The 20,346-nt window shown below is 38.0% G+C and overlaps 1 protein-coding gene across 1 annotated transcript; it reads right to left on the bottom strand.

The window, feature by feature from the left end:
- Positions 1 to 2,111: 2,111 nt before the first annotated feature.
- On the bottom strand, positions 2,112 to 16,541 carry ZNF148 (zinc finger protein 148). The gene is made up of 6 exons (XM_008940823.1): positions 16,202 to 16,541; positions 14,866 to 14,991; positions 11,707 to 11,830; positions 10,961 to 11,044; positions 4,980 to 5,098; positions 2,112 to 4,631 (listed from the first exon to the last, which is right to left on the bottom strand). The coding sequence occupies exons 1-6, from the start codon at positions 16,529 to 16,531 to the stop codon at positions 3,042 to 3,044; spliced, it is 2,373 nt and encodes a 790-aa protein (XP_008939071.1). The 5' UTR covers positions 16,532 to 16,541; the 3' UTR covers positions 2,112 to 3,041.
- Positions 16,542 to 20,346: the final 3,805 nt, after the last annotated feature.

The following is a 20,346-nucleotide window of genomic DNA, read 5'->3' as shown; positions in this document are numbered from 1 at the left end:
AGCAGTGGAAAATGTTACTAAATAATGTAGTTATTAAACAAGCAAGAGCTTTTTACTTAGTTAAACCTCCCAGAACTACATAAACACTGATTCCAGAATAAAAGGGCATGTCCTCAGGAAATTGTGTCAGTGTCTTGGGTTAACTCCTCCAGTACAGAAAGCTTCAAGCACCAGTGGATCAACTACTCACGCCAGCACTCCACCTGTACATGCGGCAGAACCGCAGGAGACAGTCCCTGTGGGCTGGACGGGGACTCACCTGTCCTAAGGCACGGGGTGTAGCTGTGAGGGCTCAGCAGCAGGCTGGGCACCAGCTGCCACATAAGGAACAAGTTCCTCAGATGATTCCCACTTTGCCCCAGGGCACAGCCGGCTCTTCCACTCTGTACAATAGCTTGCTCCCTCACACACCCAAGCAGCAATTCCCAAGGGTGAAGATGGCAGGGAATGAGAGCTACTCCCCAGTCACCTTCTCACAGCAGAGTATCAATCCAGTAACATTTTAATATAAAGCTGAGCCGATCTCCTTAGGGAGGAGGCTTTATTCCTCTTATCTCTCTATGGGGCGAGAGAAGTGCAGTAATAATCTACCCTTTTCTTTTTTTAAATTTGCTTTTGCTGCTTGTTGTGTATAACAAGTAGTGCTATTAATGGCCATCTACTTGCAGCAGCAGGACATTAGAACAAAGAAGCCAGCACAGTGTTATTCAGGCAGCACAAGCTAGGATGGCATGGAAATGAAACACTGGAAGTGAAACGCGTGTTACAAGAGGCGGCTTCCTGGGGTACAAGGGCCGTGTGTATTATGTCTGTGCAACACAGAATGGAAAGTCAAAAAATCAAACTGACCATAAAGGAAAAAAAAACAGAGAGACATCAATCAGTTTAAAAATATTCTTTCAAAGAAATTTCTTTTACACGTATCATTAATAATCCATAAAGAATTTACTTTTCTCCCTTGATGCTCATTCTTCTTAACACAGGGCCAAATATTCAGACAAAATTACTGTCAAGTCATAGCACGCTGAAGCACCTTCCTATATTACACACAGGGTCAATGAACAAAACAGAATCTGTTTTCTTATACAAAAGTATTAAGTAAGAAGTTTACATAAATTGTATTTCTTGTCAATACAAGAAGCAAGCTATGGGTAATAAATGCACTTTCTCCCTCAGCTGTACCAAGTAAAGTCAGTGCTGTAATAGTGCTACTATAGGGGAAAAGAGACAGAGTGGGATCTGTTTCCCAGCAATGAAAATTAAGAAAAATATTGCTACTGCTTTGGGAAGAGGTGGGAACTGTTGTAAGTCCTGCTCAAGTCCTTTCTTTAAGATATAACTAGGATTTATTTTAGCTCCTTGAGACATAGTCTTTTTTCCTAGCTGATGGCTTCATCTGAGAGATACCAGCTAGCAATAGTGCTGTAAAAGGATGTATGCAACCCTAATTTTTTTTTTTAAATCACCATATACATACATACCTATATATACATGTGTGTGTGTGTGTGTGTGTTTTTCCCTGGTTAATCAGCCCACATGAGGCTTAAACTGCCTTAAACTACCAGACAGTGTCCCTTTAGGGAAGGTGCAATAGGATGAACATACAGTTCAAAAAATCTGTAACTTGTTAACTTAAACTACACAATAGTTATGCTACTCAAATCTTACCACCTTAAAAAAGCACACAGAACTACTTATCGTACCATATCGTATACTTCAAGACAAAGTACTACTCAAAAAAACATATTCATGGTACAGGGATAAACTTTGTGGTTTATTTATGCTGTGAAATGCAACGAAAACTTCTCATCACTCGCCTATGCCGGAAAAGAGAAATCCTGTTCACTAACATTATTTTGGTTGGTAAAATTGTACTGACTTTCACTAAGCAACTACTAAAAAGATCGGGAATTTGAATACCCACTTCTTCAGCTTTTGGGGATACTTCAATAAATTTAATGATCTGAATTGTGAAAATCCTAGGCAGAATTAAAACAGTTTTTACAGAAGCTACAAATACCCAGTCTCAAGTATCTCAAAAAGAATTATTGGAGCTGTATGAGATGAAAATGATGCAACCATATTGAAACTAAAAATGGTTTTATTTTTTGAGAAATCAAAAACTATCAAGTTGGCTAAGTGCTCTATGTTAATCATTATGAGTATGTAGGGTAAGGTACAATTAAGCTTTTAAATCTTGGAATACACAGTTTGTGTAAGCATTATGTAATTGGGAATGTCATCTACAGAGTATTTTAACCAAAACTTCAAAATCTTGATATCCGCGTATGAAAAAGTCATTAAAAAGTTACATCTAGATTCTGCTGTACAAAGAAATAATACACATTACTTCAGGAATGAAGTAAAGGCTTTAGCAGTTAGGCATTTTGCTTAAAAAGTGTTTAAAGTATTTTAAATTAATTAGACTTTTAAATAGTAGAGTTAGCCTATCAGAATTCATTGTTTCCTCCAAACACAACTGAAGGTAATAAAAAGAAGAAATAAAGGGCACGTGATCTAAAAATATTGTTGAGAGAGATGGAAGATTGTTTTTTTAGAAAATGTCGAATTTTAAAGCCATTATTTGCTTGACTTTGAAACTTACTGTTTATTCTTTGTGTTCAGTACATGCCGATTCCCTGCTGAAGAGCAACGAATATGCTGACAAGCTTGGAAATGACAATATGAATAGTATCAGACAACAAACTGTCCTCCCAAAGCATACAAGTAAACCAGTAAAGAAACAATCATGGGGGAAACTCTTACCTGGGGATTTTATTTTAAATTTCATAGAAGGTAAAATATTTTCTGGATTTCAACAAGTGAATAACGAACTGCCTTTGATAAGGGCACCAACATCAGGCAGTTCAATGACTGGTGACTAACCGGGGAAAAAAAAAGCAGGTATTGGTCTTGCTAACATCAGCTTACTCTTGCTTCAACACAGCGCTCTTCAAAGCTGTACAGAACTCCATCTTACACAGAGCAACCCCCTTTTGATAAGTGTGTTCTAAAGTGCCAGTATTATTTACAAAGATTTCCTAGCCAAAAGTCTGGCCCGTTGTGGCATCGGGTGAAGAAGTCATCCCAGCTCTGCTATCGTTTACATTCACCAAGGGAAATTCTGGGAAATCAGCACTTGTCCCTGGTCCCCGAAGGTTCACCTGTCCATTGGCAGTGCTAAACTGAGATGATATTCCAGCTCTTGCCCCATGGTACTGAGCTCTAAAGGGCTGCTCAAAGGAGCTAATTTGATATGCTTGGTGAACAGGCTGTGCCTCTGCTTTCTTCTGAGAAGTTACCTGATCCAAGAAGTCCTGTGTAGAGGAGGAAGAAGAATGATTTGCCTCATCACCTGAAAAGGGAAAAGGGTGCTGTGAATCACCGACCATTAGTCCAAAATGAGACTTGTCTGGAGTTGTTCTTAATGGAGAGTTCATTCCCGATCGAAAGCTATTGACGGGTATAGACGTGTAGACCTTCTCCATGGAAGGAAATGCTGGCTGGGTTGTAAGAGTCTGGTTATCAGTCACAAAATTAAGGCTCGTGTTGTTCAAATAGGCATCATTTTGGCTAGTTCTGTCCAAAGCTTGCTGTAAAAACTTGGAATATTCTTGTAACATAGTAGCTTTATCTGATGAGGACGCTTGAGAGCTTGTTCCAACTGTCTCAGACTGGGTGACCTCAGATACTTCAGAAGAATTGATTGATATGCTAGAGGTCACCTCAGTGTCAGCCACACTGAAAGATATCTCGTGTTGTCCGTTAGCCTTGTGCGAATAATGATCTAACAGAGTCTGCAGCACCTCATCCGGAATGACGTTTTTGTCATGGTTACCTTTGATTTCCACATTCAGTGCCTGCGTGTCCAATATGGAGGCTGTAGCAGTGTCATCGATGACGCTGGCCACAGCCGCCTGTGTTACTGAAGGCTGAGATGCTATGGTACTTACATTCAAGGCATATTCCCTGTTATTACTAGCTGCTTGTAGATACCTTTTTTTCTTTAGAAACTGCATTGCATCATCATAATTAGTGCTGCTGTGTACAGGTTTACTGGGCCCTTCCTGTAATGTGTCAACTTGATCAATGTCAGCATTACCTTCAGAGTCCAGTAAACTTTGCTTATCCACAAGATCAAAGGCATACTTTGAAACCTTGTTGTCTTCATATGTAGATAGAGGTGAAATGGTTTGACTTTGCTCAAGTGGCTGTTTCAGACTCCTCTTGCTGTTAACTTTCTTGAGAACAAGCTTAGGTGGGTGTATTTCTCCGGAATTTGCTTCTTCTAAGTGCGTTCCACTGACCGAAGAATGTGGCATCTCAACAGCATATTCTGCTACCATGTATTCATCTTTTACTTTAGTACTGGAAGAGTACAAAGGCAAATAGTCATTTTTGTCCTTCTTCTGTTCCGATTTATCCGTACCGTCCTTATCCACAGATTTTGCTTTCTCTGTTTTCTGCCTTTTCTTCTTTGGCAAGGAGCTGTCTTTCATAGGTGTGGAGAAACCCGAATCTTCCTCGGATGGCAAAAAGCCAACTTTGGTGGCACTTCTGTTCGGTTTCTTGTCGCGGTTCTCATGGCACATACGTTTGTGTTTCAGCACTCGATCTGTCCTGGAGAAATACTGCAAGAGATGATTATTATCCTTATTATTGTTATTATAGAAAAAATAAATATATTGGCAGAAAGAAAAGAAACCTTTCATTCTAAGAAATTTACTTGGCAGTTCATTCATCTGGTTTACCAATTTCTATTAAAGTGTCAAACAGCATGTAATCAATAAAATCAAGTGCAGAAGGCTGTCACTCTGCTCCACCTGTGCACCAGACTCACCCAACCTTTACAGAAAAAAAACATCAGTTACATGTTTATCTGTATGCACATGACTACAACACCTGGAGTACTATCTGTACTGCTTGGGAATTGACTGGTTTTGTTTCCAGTTGTGAAAGGTTTCACTAAGTCATCTTACCTGCAAACAATATTCACACTGGTAAGGCTTCTCTCCACTGTGAGTTCTTTTGTGCCTTTCCATGTGGTACTTCTGAATAAACCTCATACCACATTCATCACAACGAAATGGCTTTTCACCTGATAAAAAACACGTAGCAATGTTAATCTAAACAAATAAATCAGTGTTCTTCCATGCAATTACCAGGTCAATGTTACGTTCTTTATTAGTACTAATGAAGAAAAGAATTTAGTCTCTTGCTACTAAAAACCAACACAGGGCTTGCTCACATCACTATTTTCCCAGTACTCAGTAGCTGATGCCTCAAAATTATTCTAAGGTTTAACACTAAAAAAAAAAAAAAAATCCCCTTTAAATTCTTACCCTCTCTTTGCAATGTACATGAGATACATGTCTTAAACCTAGCAAATTAAGAACTGCAAAGGCAGCCTCCCTGAACTGCAGCCACATAGTGGGGGTTTTAGGGCAGACATTCGTATAAAAATACCTCACTTCTCTCACCAACTCATTAACTCAAACCCATCCCTTCTAGAAGGGAATTATGCATTTCCAAACTTTGAATTCATGGTTTTGTAGGGTGCTCTGTATTTTCCATGGTTTGTTTCCTGTATCTGTACATAGAACTGAAATAAGTGCTCTGAATAAAATCCTACTATTTTAGTTGAACCCAGTTATTTTTTTATTAATTTAAAATTGTTTTATTTTAAAAATTAAGTTGAAAACAAGAGACCTCTGTAGCTGAACTGGTGTTTGCATACTTGCAGGTTTTTCTGTTTGCTTGCTTCGGTTTTGGGGTTTGTTTTTTACTTTCATTAAATATTTGCTTGAACTCATCTTCAGCTCTCTTATTTTTCATCACAAAGAAGTCCTGTGATGATTCTTTGAGAACGTGGAATAACTTTATTTTTATCTCTTTTAACTTTTGCCTTGCATCTTCCTTATTTTTATTTTGTAGGTTTCTCTGACAAAACCTAAAATTTCCAAGTGTATTGAAAAGTTAGTTTTGCTTTTACAAAAGTTCACTATTATTTAATAGAACTCAGCCTGAACAACAGTAATCTTTTCTCTTAATGTTTACTATGAAATCTTTTGAACTCACAGAGATCAGGGATTGTCCTGGCAGCATCTGTCAACATCCTCTTTGTTCTGGACACTGTAGACAGTGCACTGATTTTGGGGATACAATCACCTATCTTTTGCTTCCAGAAATATGCAGACTATTTCCGTTTTTCTGAGGTAGTTTTGTTCTTTAAAATTATTTTATGAACTAATTCATTACTCATAATTAATTGTTAAAATGTTAATAAATTTTAATGTATTATTTAAAAGGTTGTTAGTGTACATATTCCATTAAGAACAGAGATATTTAGCCACATCCTTCTACAAAAGGAAATACAGTAATAAAATAAGATGCCAATATTTACAGAAAGTAAGATGGAAAATATCTGCATTGCCCACACATTTTCTCCTAGTCAGGTCATTAACGCCCAGAGTTTCAAAATTCCAAGAAATTTCTAAATCTCTCTCTTTGCAAGTCCATGCCCTATTTCCAATTATTACTTCTTACCATGTGGCTTCTCAGCCTATCCTTTCTTGGATTAATTTATTCAGACTCATGCTTTCCTAAATCGAATTATCTTCTCTCCTAAGATCCCTCAGCTTCCATCAGTTCTTTTTCTACAGGCTCACAAACTCATCATCCTAACTCTTCTTTCACATTTAGTCAGAGATGAGCACCTACCACTTCTTGCTAATTAATAATCACCATAAAATTTTCCTTTTTCCAGCACCCTTTATAAATTACAACACCTATCATACGATCCTCTCTTGTACAGTCTGTAAGAAAATCTTCCTCTCTTGCTTTTTTCTTAATTTTCAAACTCCAGCTTCATTCTTCATGTACTCTTTATTTGTTAGGCAACCTTGCTACTACAGTGTTTTACTTGCACCAAGCCTGTTGAGAGACTTTCTTAATCAAATTCCAATCGTTGGCTTCACTTTTAAAGATGAGTCAAGATGTTTTGGTCTCATTGTTCTTGTTTAACACATGGGAACTCTTCCACTCCCAAAGCTAACTACTTAACCCTTGTTACCCACTGTTTTCTTCCTCTCTGCTCCACTACTCTACTTTGTGTTTCTTTTAAATCACCCCTTCAAACAACTCTACTTACATGGTCTGGGAGTTTGCTTTCCCACTACCATAGACTTGTTTTAGAGAAAGGAGCAGGTGCTTGGAATGAAAACTATCCTGAGCCTTACAGAAGCCAAACCAAGTCAGAGAAACAAGACAACTCAGTCTTGTTCTGGCTTTGAAGAGTCCTCTAAGAAGCTATCCTGCTAACCCAGGAAATGCAGAACACTTCATTAATACACTTACCTTCAGCCTCACACCCATTCCTGTAAACAAACGGTCACAGTTCTTTAACATTTGCCTACTCAAGCTGGCTATTTGCTGGCAGAAGACTCTTGCAGCTACCTATCCCCACTTCAAAGCTTAAATAGGGCTAAACAGGGGTTATGAGGTTCAGCTACTTTGGAGACTGAGAGTTCGTAAGCAGGCACTGCTGGGCAGGCCTCAACAGGAAGAAAAGTCTGGGGACACTGCCCTTGAAATACTCAGCACAACACAGAAAATGACATTTCCAATAGAATTGCAGAAGACTCTGGAAGTAAGATTAAGAAACACTTTGTGAAAGTGATACCACACTTCATTTTTGCTTTAATCTTCATAAGGAATGTTAGAAAAAGTTTAAAAATTAATATGAAAACGTGCTTTCTATAATAATTCCTTCCTAGCAGAAGCCTGAAACTTCAGATGCCTTCTCCAATTTTTTTATTTTATTTTTTTTTATTTTTCAAACAGGATCTATCACAAATGGAGGAGATCATTAAAAACAACTTTTTACAAATGTAGACAGAATCCAAGACATTCTTCTGAAGCATCTTGGTGAGTGGGAAAGAATCAGATGTAGAAAAAAAGAGGTGAAATTTAAGAAGACAATAATTAAGTGCATTATTTATGAAAACAGTCTATGTTTTGTGTCTATGCTGGAAATCTATTAAACCAAGCAGTAGAACTATTTATAAAGTGTAATACAAAGACTATGTGTATGATGGCTGTAACAATCATAAACTCTCAGGCATGTTAAAATATAAAAAAGCAGAATACAAACTATAAAATACCAAAGGCAGCAATAAAAAGAGGAACATGACTGAATAATAAGGTGCTTGAATTGTGAGCCCCAATGTTTCTTTACTTTTTTTTAAATGTAATGTCATTTTTTGTGTTTAAAATGGAAAGTAGGGTGGGTTACAGAATGGGGACACATGAATGCATGAGTGGGTAAGGTGTGTAGAAACATCTCTACGCAAAAAGAAAGCAGACATACTGGGGAAAAAAAACACGTTCGGCATCTTCATGAGCCTAGTAAACTCAAAACATAATATTTGTGTACCAAGGACTCATCCTTCTCTTGCAACTGAAACAGTGATTTTCTGTATCATTAGTGCCAAGTTTAGCAGCAGGGTTCTAGGGCTGCTGCCCTCTTCTACGTACAATTATTTCTAGTAAGCGAATTTTGTATTAATGCAATGTCTGCTTTTAGATGCAACTATTGAATTATTTACACAGAATACTGCTGTTCATTGATTGCTTCCTAACTCCCTTGTAACATTTTATTTGAAGAAGTGGTTCAGAGAACTGAATTCAAATCACAGTGGAACTAGCTGGAGCACCTGTAAATTCAGGGCTTGTAACAGGCACAAAATGGGGCTTCTAAGCCCCACCACTGTCTTCAACTGGGTTAAAATAAAATGAAAAAAATTATAAACATCTTTAAAAGAGTGAGAAACATTCTGTTCTTCAGTGTTCTGAACACTGTATAAAAGCTAGTGCTAGAAGTGGTCATTCAGAGAGAGAAAAATGCAAAATAGAAAAAAATACAGTATTGAGTTTATAGGGAGTATTTCTTTTAGAAGAGCAGGAATAACAAATAGAAAGACATCTTCCAACAAAGTAAAACAGACCCACTGCTCATATTCTGGTGAAAGAAGCAAGCTAGAAATGCAGCTTTTCAGGATGGGTTCAATTCTGCAGTCCTGAACAATGGAGTAACACTACCCACACAGCTAAGGCCCAGTCGTGAACACAGTGAGCCCAGTCACACAGCAGTGAAAGCACAGCCAGGTATGCAGGATGCCAACTAGCTACACTATAACTGGGCCAGGCCAAAAATTAAACACTAGTCAAATACTTGCTAACTAAGCAGACTTCAAAAAAGCTTCTTCTGCTCCCAGAAGCTGGGTTTTACATGTTTTACTCCTAACAATCTACTAGTTCTCATGTAGGAAAATACCCATAATTCAACAATTTCAGCACAATCACCATCTTCAATTTTCTGAGAAACAACCAAACTATACCTCAGGATGCTGAGGAAAGGAGGAGGAAAACAGTTATCTAAAAAAGTCAGATAACAATATAGTTAATTTGTTAAATGACACCTTTTTCTCTGCTAAACAAGGACTAGTGTATGTAAGAGCTGGCAAAAAAAGACCTGCAACCCCACCACCACACCCTCCCTCCAAAGCTTATAATCAACCCAGAATTCTCATTAGAGCTAGAAGTTGAATTTAAAAAGATAACTAAATCCATTTATAAAATATTGGCAGTCAAACGTTAATTAACTATATCGCCCAGACTCTCATTTTCAAAGCTACGTACAGGGAATAATCCTCATGTAAAAAAAACCCAAAACTTCTGAAAAATGTGAAGACCGCACTTAAATTTTTGCCTTTTTTTTTGGGGGGGGGGGGGGGGCAGACAGATGGAATAGAGTGAATGAGCATTCTTTTCAAGAATAGTATCTACACAAAGTGGAGGCAGCATGGTTCACCAATTCAGAGCCAGAGGAAAGACTAGGAGCAGAACAAAGACATTGGACAGAAGAATGGAGAACTCTTCTGTGGCTGACTGGCTGAAGGAAACCTACTTAGTCTGGACTCATGGCAACCTAGGATACAAAAATCCCATAAACAACAGGGCATTTGTGCATGTAACTCCCTGTACACTGCTCTGAAAATTCATTTTGCAGAGTTTTTTCTCCCTCTCAACTCTTACACATGCACACACTGCTCTGCGTGTTAGTAGCTTTCATATCCATTTAAACGCTACAGCCAAGAAACACTGTGCACATTCACCAGCTCTGCTTTTCTGAAAAAGAGGCTGAGAAATTGGCATCTAGTCCAAAGGGACCATATTACAAAATATTTAAAGAGGGATTGAAAGGCCATGCACCAAAATGCCAAAAACCCAATGAAGCCAAACCTGTTAAAGAATGTGGTTTTGTGCGGTGCAAGAAGATAAAAAAATAAACATGTATAAACTTTAACTCTCTTTGGCTTAAAACTTCAGGCCTTATTTGACCTATATTGCATATTTTTAAACTAAGGCCCTTATTTTTAGAACAGTTCTGAATTAAACCTTTAAAAAAAAAAAAAAAAAGGAGGGTAAAAGTAAAGCTGATACTAATACCTTTGAGGTTAGGCATTTTGGCCATTTTAGTCCTGGCGCTTTTCCATCAAATTCCAAAATAAATAAGCAAATAAATACATAAATAAATCTACTGAAATGTAATCTGGAAATCCCCGTCATCTGAATTAACTCGTTACGACAAAAACTAGAACTGCTTAACAACCCTTAACTTCTGTGAATGCACAAGCTTCAGGATTGCTACTCCGGGGTTATTTACAGAATACGACTTTCAGATCTGCTTACCAGAGTTTCTACTCTCTTTATAGCCAAAGAAAAGTGGAGCAAGTGGAAAGCACAAAAGTAACCTATTTCTGAATTTTTATAACATCTGTTAAGTTAAAACAAACTACATCAGGGTTTCAGGCTGCATACCTATTTACCAGAAACCTTGCCTGAGTGGGGAAACAGTTTTTAAGCACGCCAGTAAAGATACTCAAGGCACTATACTCACCAGTATGAATCTTCTCATGCCTCTGTAGCAGGTACTTCTGTATGAAACGCATGTCGCACTGACTGCACTGAAATGGTTTTTCACCTTGAACAATATAATTCCACATCCATAAGTTAATAACTACACACTGTTGTTTCTGATAACTACTTTTGAGGAATATTAAAACGTCTATTAAAAAACCAGCATCTGAGCGAATTCCAAAAATACTCTAACACCAAAACCCATTAGCCTTACTAAGTATATGAACTGCAGAGTTCTTTCCATCAGCCTAAGAGTCACATTAAGACTAGCACGGAATAGTGACCTGAAATGGCTGTAATTTCCTCATGAACAAGATCAATCACGATGCTGGCACAGGACTGCATTCAGGATACTGACAAGCTATTATGATGGTAAGTACCTTTTTCACTTCTCCAACCAGAGAGATACCTCATCAGGCAAATAAGCAGCCGAAGCACATTTTACAAAGGGATCAATTTTGGCACTTAGGCTACAAGTCAACCCATTACTTTCTGATAAGGAAAGAAAAGAAACCTTGTAAACAGTTAGGTCTTCAGTTTATTAAACATATGTTGATTTTTTTTTTCTGGTATTCTTTTGACACTTTGGTGCATGGAATCTCTAAGCTTAGATGCCAAGTTAGCTACACTCTTAAAACTGAAATTCGCATAGAGCTGAAAACATTTTTAACATAAGTAAACAACTCTTTATATAGTAGAAAAGACAAATTTGAAGTCAAGCAGTACCTGTATGAATGAAGACATGTCTCTGTAAATGGTAGTTGGTTCTAAAGGCAGCATTGCAATGCTCACAAACGTGAGATTTGTGGGTTTTCAGACCAAGTGATCCATCCTCATTTATTGTAAGGATCTATTTTAAAAAGAGTAAAATTTGTTCTCACACTACCCTCTAAAGATGTCTTATTAACTACAAAAAAAAAAAAACATTAATTTTTTTTTATGCAGAAAATGTAAATATTTCAGATAAAACAATGCTAATTTCTACACAGCTACGTGTTAGGCTTTCAGTACACGTTTCCAATTGCAGTCCAATCCAACTTGTGTCTCGTTGTGTATTAAGAGATATTTTAACAGGACGGAGACAAAAGCAGCTCATGGGAAAATCAACTTAAAGCTCCCCTATGCACAGACCAGTCACTTTATTGCTACTGTTTACTTTGTCCGCCTGTTGGAAAAGATGCAAAATAACCAAACACCTCTGGGCACTGAACCATGAATAATCATATTTTAAAGGAAAAATGAAGTTATATTCTTTTTTCAAATCACAACTGTATATGTTTGCTAAAAGGCATTAAAACTTATGCAGGATAGCCAGACAAATTAGCTACATCTACATAATACCAGTAGTCCTACAGGCAAAATTATATTTTAAAAACCAAAACCCCAAAGCCAAACAATCAAGAAAATAGTATTATTCTTCTCCCTCTTCAGGTTTTTCACTCAAAGTATTGCTCACTAAATATACAAATTAGAGCATCTCCTTGGCGAATTCAACTTGCCACACTCAATTGCTTTGCTGTCAAACAAAGCCACTATTGTCATATAAAGCTGAAAAAAATTAAACAAAAAAAATTGCACTATATCTACCTTATACAATAAAGCTCATCACAGGTTTTCTCTAATTCGTCTAAAAGTAAACAAGCAAACCTCAAACTCTCTACTATCTCTGGCAAGAGAATAAGAAAACCAGTAAACAAATTACATTTCCAGAAGTCTTACTTAAGTGGAAACAGAACTACAAAGAAGAGCTTAAGTAACCTTAAATAAAACAGTTTAGTCCCTTGTTATTAACAAAAAATAAAAGTCTGCTAGGGAAACACATCTCCAGTTTGATCAGCTATGATGCTTTAGGTTTTATGATAATGACAGTGATGAGAAAGAGAGAGTCAATAACTGAAATAGTATCTCTGCAAGAGAAGCATATACTGTAGGAGCTACTTAAACAAGTTTTAATTCTGCTGCTTCAAAACTCAGAAAGAGTGAAAGTCTCGAGCTAACAAATTCTTGTGCATTCACTCTGAAGGACAAGCACATTCATACGTTTGTAAGACTGGTATGTTACAGCTCCAGTAAGTCACAGAGAGACAATTATAAAAATTGTTCTGTAACAATGAAACACTGACTAATGAAACATTGACTGATTACTCAAAATAAATATATGTTATGAAATGCTTATCATAGGTTATAGTGAAATTTTAAAGTAAATGTGCAGAAAATACACATAATTTCACCATTATCCTAAACCTGGGGTCTTTAATGTATCTATTGATTGTACCACCTCTTAAATGAAGAAAGTTAACTTTGTCAGTGCCATTTTCCTTATAAAAGCAACAAAAAAGCTTGTGTGTGTGTGTGTGTGTGTGTAGGTCTGTGCATGTGTGCATATGTGTTTGTGTGCATGGAAGAGGGAAGATTCATAAAAGCTAATGACTTTTTATTTATACAATGACTACATAAATATAAAATAAAATTTAAAATGTTTCAGTATCTTAATTGACTTCCATTTGTAAAAGCCCCAGCTGCTGTTTGGGTGGAAAATCCACCCCATTACTCTGGGAATACTCATTTAAACTGCAGTAGGCTCTCACCTATGTCAGTCTTCCAGTTTCTTTCTGCCTTTCTACTCTGGAAAGTTCGAAAAAGGGGGAAGAGAAAGACCTGAGAAAGTACCTGTTTAACAATTCTCCTGACAATTTTTCAGTCTTTTGTCATCTCAAAAGACTAACACTGACAGACAGGAAATAAAAAGGAAGCATGCAAGTATGTGTCTGTAGAAAGAGGGACTCATGCCTCTCCTACCTTGTCATGTTTCCATGGAAGTGATCTGAGGACATACTCAACCTAGATATCCTTTTTCTATCAAAGGGAGAAGGATGCACAGGATTTGGAACTTGCTTCCAGAAGCCAATCTGAAACAATTGCTCTACTGCCCAAGAACACTAGAGGTGCAACCTAATTTGACAATGTTTTGAGGAGGACTGAAGGGTCCCACTCCCAGGTCAACAAAAAGGAGGTTTTGGGAGTTTTTCTTGGCCTTACGGTGAGTTTTCCTTCAGTGTATACACAGTCTGGGTTGACTTCAGCGCAGGCTTATTTTAATGCTGCTGTGTGATAATATCTGATTTTTGCCTATCACAGCAGCTTGTATATGCTCTGTTTTAAGTCTGAAGATTAATACTGATTTGGGGAATTACTAGAAGATATAACATTGCTACCTCATGAGGTGGAATGATTCTGGTTTTATCTGAAGTGCGTCTCAATAGAAGAAAATTGGTTTCAGACATACAGGGATACATATTCTTCATGAGTAGATCTAAAAAACAAATTTTGAAGTAACAAACCAGCAGCTATGGTAAGAATCTTTGATATAAATAAATACATATATGAAGATGATTATGACCACAGGAGTATTCCCTATTGGTAAATTATTTTATATATATATTAGCAAGCTTTTTAGAATTTTCAAAACTACCGTTTTAGATTTCTTTTTAAAAACTTTTCGCTGCTATGCATGAAGCATAAAAAATTATCAGGCTCACAGAAAAGCACAGCTATTATTCGATAGATACAGAGTAATGATTTATAAATTGTCTACAAAGCTACTGACTCATAATTTAAAAAAAAAAAAAAAAATATTTGGAGAAAGAACTGCCTGGAGAGACAGATGTTAAAATATGTCAAGGGTTCATGTTACTAAAAAGAGTTCAAAGAAAAACACTGTTATATCAGGTTTTGTTTTGGGTCTCTGGTGAACTTCAGAACTGCATCTTTACTGAGCAAACAAACAATTTCCAGCCTAACTACTTCAAATGCTAATGAAATTAGTCATAGTCAACCAAATCTTCAGGTTCTTTTAATCTTGGTTTTGCCAAATCAATGTCTTACTTTTGCTGGTGAACGCTGTTTTCTTTTCTTCTTTTTCTGCAAATCTACTGGCTCTCGTATTTGTTTTTTGTCTCGTTTCTGTTGTTCAGATGCATCAGTAAAGGTAATTTCTTGCTTTACACTGATCTGTTAAGATACCAAGTGCCAGTTTCAGGTAAGGTTCTCACTACAGAAAAGCAACTTTTCAATTTTAGAAGATGACAAACTGCTGAAACAGAAAACCTTTTCTAAGGGCATTATCTTGTGGCTTCATTCTTTCAGAAATTTAAGTGAAAGGAATAATAAGTCTTATAAATAAAAAGGGCATAGTTAATTTCTACAGTGACATTTTGATGTATCCTTTCATTCATCTCCCAAGGTCTTTTTTCCTTCTGACCTGTGGTGATTTTGAGATCAGTTCGTATATTAAAATCACTTCCATCTGTAAAACCATTCAGTTTTTCACACCTATTTTACTTTAATCCATGTTGTTGTCAATGCAAGATTTAACAGAATAGTTTATTATATATTTAAGACAGAAGTATTCTTTAAGAAAAAAAAAGAAGAACAGTACTAATGAAGTGTTTGGGTTTTTTTTTTTCCAAAAAATATTTCTTGATCTAATGTAAGCTTTAATAAAGAGCGCGATACTCTTTTTCTGACACCTGAACCACCTGATCTACAGCTAACAGAGTAGTGGTTTAATAATGCTACCTTTCTGAAGATTATTCTCCGTGGATAAGGCTATCTACTTTTAAAGTCCTGGTAATTATCCTTTATGTTTGGAGGGTATGATGTTGAAACAGATGCTCTGTTTTCAAAAGGAAGTCATCTATATTCTCTCTGGGAAAGCTGAGGTACACCTTCTACTACGTAGCGAGGAGGGGCATATTTATGGTCATGTATGAAGTGTCACAGTCCAACCTGCAGTGTGAATGCAATTGCTAAGCGTCCACATACTTCAAAAACATACAAAATGCTTCCTATAGCAAAAGAAACTAAATAGTGCTATGAACAGCATAAACAGTATGCACCTTTTAATAACGCTGTTTATTCTGGTTTGTAGTTACCCTTGAACACAAAATATTTTTAAAAGAGCACATTTTAATGCATTAATTCTATGGCAACAGCCTGCTTATAAAATACTTATAAAACAGATACTTAAAGATTATACTTAATTGGCAAAATCTATCCACAGCCAGAGGCAAATGACATTTTCATAAATAGCATCCATTCATAAATATTTTGATAATCAAAATCCAAACAAGCAATTAATAGGTTCTTGCCAGAGTAGGATCAGACTGCCAGATCAAGCTGCCTAGTAATTTCTCCAATATTTCACAAAGAAGTTGCTTACAGGGACATTAACAGCATACTGCAGCCCTTGAGGAAGTCTATCTTGCGTATCCATGTCATCATCGTTTTTTACCGTCTCCTCATGGACCATGAGTTCATCATGTGAAATCATCTCTTGCTGCCGGAGTTCGCTCTCCTGTAACACTTCATCTGTTGCCAGAATCTCGGGGTGGGCCATAGTCCGATCCTGCAGCACCGCCTCCTGCCGCTCTCCCGACACTCCGGACTGGTCAGATACCGCACCCATCCCTACCATAGCCCTGGAGGACTGCATCTGGTCTATGCCACCACATTTAAGAAATAATCCTCCCAGCTTGTCTTCAATGTTCATTCTTAAGTGCAATAACCTACAAAGAAAGTTTTAATAGTAAACATCTACAATTGGTGCTCTTGCTTAAAAGTTTTTACGCAAAAACATTTTATAAGAACTCAGTCAGTACTCAACAGACACACATACACTCCTAAAAGTGACAGCCAAATAAAAGCAGAGAAGTCAAGTATCTTGCTTCAACATGAAAAGATTCTCCTCTCACACACATGCATGGGTACACAATTGAATATTTTCAAATAAAAAGTTTCAAACCCAAGTTCCTTCTGATAACTGCAAAATTCTGGTAATTAAGTGATAGCCAATTCTTCCTTCCCATACCTTACAAAACTGTTTTTTTCTACGTGCCCTTTTTACTCTGTCCCTTTTTCCATTTTGACTGTCTTCTACAAATGCCTCTTTCATATTGGTCCTGTTCTCTCTACTTCCTTGTCCTTTAAGTGCCCTTTCACTGCTGCTACCCCAGGGCATACTTTAGCTGCTGCAACATCTTTAATATCTAAAGGGGAGAGAACACTGGGCTGCATCAAAAGAAGCACGGCCAGCAGGTCAAAGGAGGTGATTTGTTCCCTCTACTCTGCCCTGGTGAGACCCCACCTGCAGTGCTGCATCCAGCTCTGCAGCCCTCAGCACAGGAAAGACGTGGGCCTGCTCAGGAGGGGACCCTCCAGGGGAGAGCCACAAAAGTGACCAAGGGGCTGAAGCACCTCTCCTAGGAGATCAGGCTGAGAGAGTTGGGGGTTTTCAGCCCAGAGAAGAAATGGCTCTTGTGGTCTTCCAGTACTTAAAAGGGACCTATGGGAAAGATGGGGAGGGACTCTTTAGCAGGGGCTGCAGGGATAGGACAAGGTATAACAGTTTTATACTGAAAGGGGGGCAATTTAGATGAGATCCATGAAGAAATTCTTTACTGTAAGGTGTCAAGACACAGGAACAGGTTGCCAGGGAAGTTGTGGATGCCTCATCCCTGGAAACGTTCATGATCAGGCTGGATGGGGCTTTGAGCAACCCAATATTGTTGAAGATGTCTCTGCTCACTGCAGGGGGTTGGACTAGATGACCTTTAAGGTCCCTTCCAACTCAAACCATTCTATGATTCTATGAAAACACAAATTTCTGGCTGAAGGTGTATGTCAAATAAAGAGTAGAGAGGTCAAATCTGTTTATAGGAAAGGCATTCACTTTCACACCCAGTAAGCAGAAGCATTAGTCAGGAAATAGGAATTCCAGTCATGAATAGCAACACGGTTACATTGACTTGCGGTACATAAGATTGACATAAAATCAGAATAGTATAACAAGTGTCATGACATCATTAATTGTTTTTTAACATACAGTGGTAGGCTTTTGTGAAGTTAGAAGTTGCAGTATCTTCTTATTCTACTTATTATATATGCAAGACAGGCTTAAGACTCTTCTTGGTGTACTGAATGTCCAGTCACAACAACCAGCCTTCTTCACCCTCCTCCACAGGCCTGTACCTCCTATTCATTCCAAAGTGCTCTGGTCTATTCCTTCAGACAGACAGACATCCCTCCTCCATCCCTCTATCTTCCCACAGCTGGAGGACAAAGGCTCTACAAAGGCTACAGCAGACACAGGGATGGAAGCAGAGCCACAGCAGAGTTGGCCAGCACGCAGCAGGCCCAGCCAAAGCACAAGGTGGGGTCTGGGGGAGCATTATGACAGCATCAGCACCTCTGGCTTTGAAGCATTCCGGAACCTGAGAGAGATGTGGTGTTGGTCTATTGCTACTCAGCACTTCAAAATCTGTCACCCTGAGAGAGCACCACGGTAAGAGGCCCCATCTCCACTCACACTAAGTCAGAGGCTAAGCTTCTTTCCCTGCAGCTCAACAGCAGCTCCAAACCAAAGAAAGCAAGGTGCTCTGCCTAGAACTGCAGGGCCACCACCCTGCAGAACTGCACCACCATCTCCCTCTGCCAGCTTAACAGCTTGCCAACACACAAAAAGACCGGAACAAACAAACGTACATGGAGTGTTTATATTTCAGTTTTCCTTTTGAACCACTTATCATTTTCAATATCATTCTCTTCACCAGGAAAATATTTTTAACATTCTCAATATACCTTAAGCATTTGTGAAGATTTACTTACATCAAACTACACTGGGTTTACAAAATAAATAGTGGTCTTTCTTCAGGTAGGATCCTACAGTACTTGGTAGGAAAGCAAGCCTCCCACAGAAACAGCTGAAAAAGATCTCAAAGTTCTACATCACACTTTGTTTCAAACAGTACTATTAGTCCTTAACCTTCTGAAAGTAAAATTCACTTCACTCCATTTCTTGCAAAACCAACAAAGAAACCACCCCACTACATACCCCAACAAATAAAAAAAAAAAAAAGTTTGACTTAACATTTTGTAGAAACTCACGTCATATAACTTGAAAGAGCATTTGTCCCTGTTCTCTCTCATGAGAGGTTCTAGTTTTCTGAATCTATCATAAAAAAGGCTGACGGACAGAATGGTCTGACTCCTCCTTGTTTCAAATATTTAAGAGGCACATCAAAGAAAGAAGCTTTTCAGTCAGTTAGGGCTTTTTTTTTAGGAAGCTTTCCTCTGCTGGAGGTCAGGAGGACAGTCACCAAGCTAAATCTGTTTATATATGACAATGTCACCAAAATCTTAATATTCTTCTTTCCTATGTAAAAAGTACATTCTATGGACCAAAAAATCCCTGTGACAGGAGGACAACTTATGGAAAAATCCTGTTCAGAACATTTATGCTTGCAATTTGTCCTTTTTGTTCTCTGCAATTCTAATGCAGAGAAGTTTGAAATCTTACTCTTGATTTTCACAGTGTCTTCACAGTGTCTTCAAATGGAGACAAAAATTCCTTAACGCCTGAGTGAGCTCAGGTAGTACTGACAATTTGGGACAAATTTACCCCCAAGTTAATCCATTTTATAGTAAGGGAATGACATTTCACATGTCTTCAAGGGAAAATGCACATCCAGTATGTCACACAGCCACCTGCAGACATTATATAATCCATGAAGTATGTTTTGGAGATAACTTGGAAACCATACTAATGTTTCTCAGCAGTAACACAAACAAACTACAAAAAAACAATCTGGCACAGCACTAAGGCTGTTTTGGTTTTTTTTTTCCACCAATGAAGATCTCCCAGAGAGATCTTGCAACAACATCCTAAAAGAAAATGAGAATAATCTTATTGGTGTGGAGTATCCTGTGCCAAGTAAGAAATGTGAGAAAGAACTGAAATTCTTAAGAATCTGTCTGCCATGAAGCCATAACAGGTGATGCAAAAGACCTAAGGTTGAGACTACTTTCTTAGGTAGGGCATTTTAAACATGTAGTTTGAAACTTGTAGTTCCCAAGGAAAACCAGCAGATGATTGATTGATTTCAGCCCTTACCCCTGGGGAAGCCACACGCAGGGTACACATCACACAGACTGCCATTCACGATGCTTTTTTTCCACTGTACAGAAATGTGGCAGCATAAGCTCACTGCAGGTTCTCTAGAGGAATGACGTGGACAGGTACTGGAGTACAAGATCTCCAGATGCTAAAACACACTCAAGGCAGAACAAACAGCATCAAGTGTGAGAACACGGTGGCCCTAATCTGTCTGCTCAAGCCACTGACAAAAACAACACAGAAGGTTGTTGCACACAGAGGATACTGCCATTCACTCTGAAATCAGGTACAAATTGTGGAAATTCTGGATTTAAAGCCATTTCCTGGCAAGAAGGTAAGCAAGCAAATGCAGATAGAGAGACTGAGCACTTAAGAGTGCAGAAGAGCCTGCTGCTCTAACCCACAGAGGCAGG

Source organism: Merops nubicus, unplaced genomic scaffold (genome assembly GCF_000691845.1).
Source record: "Merops nubicus isolate BGI_N331 unplaced genomic scaffold, ASM69184v1 scaffold8035, whole genome shotgun sequence".
Lineage (NCBI taxonomy): Eukaryota > Metazoa > Chordata > Aves > Coraciiformes > Meropidae > Merops > Merops nubicus.
This window is presented reverse-complemented; position numbering and strand designations above follow the sequence as displayed.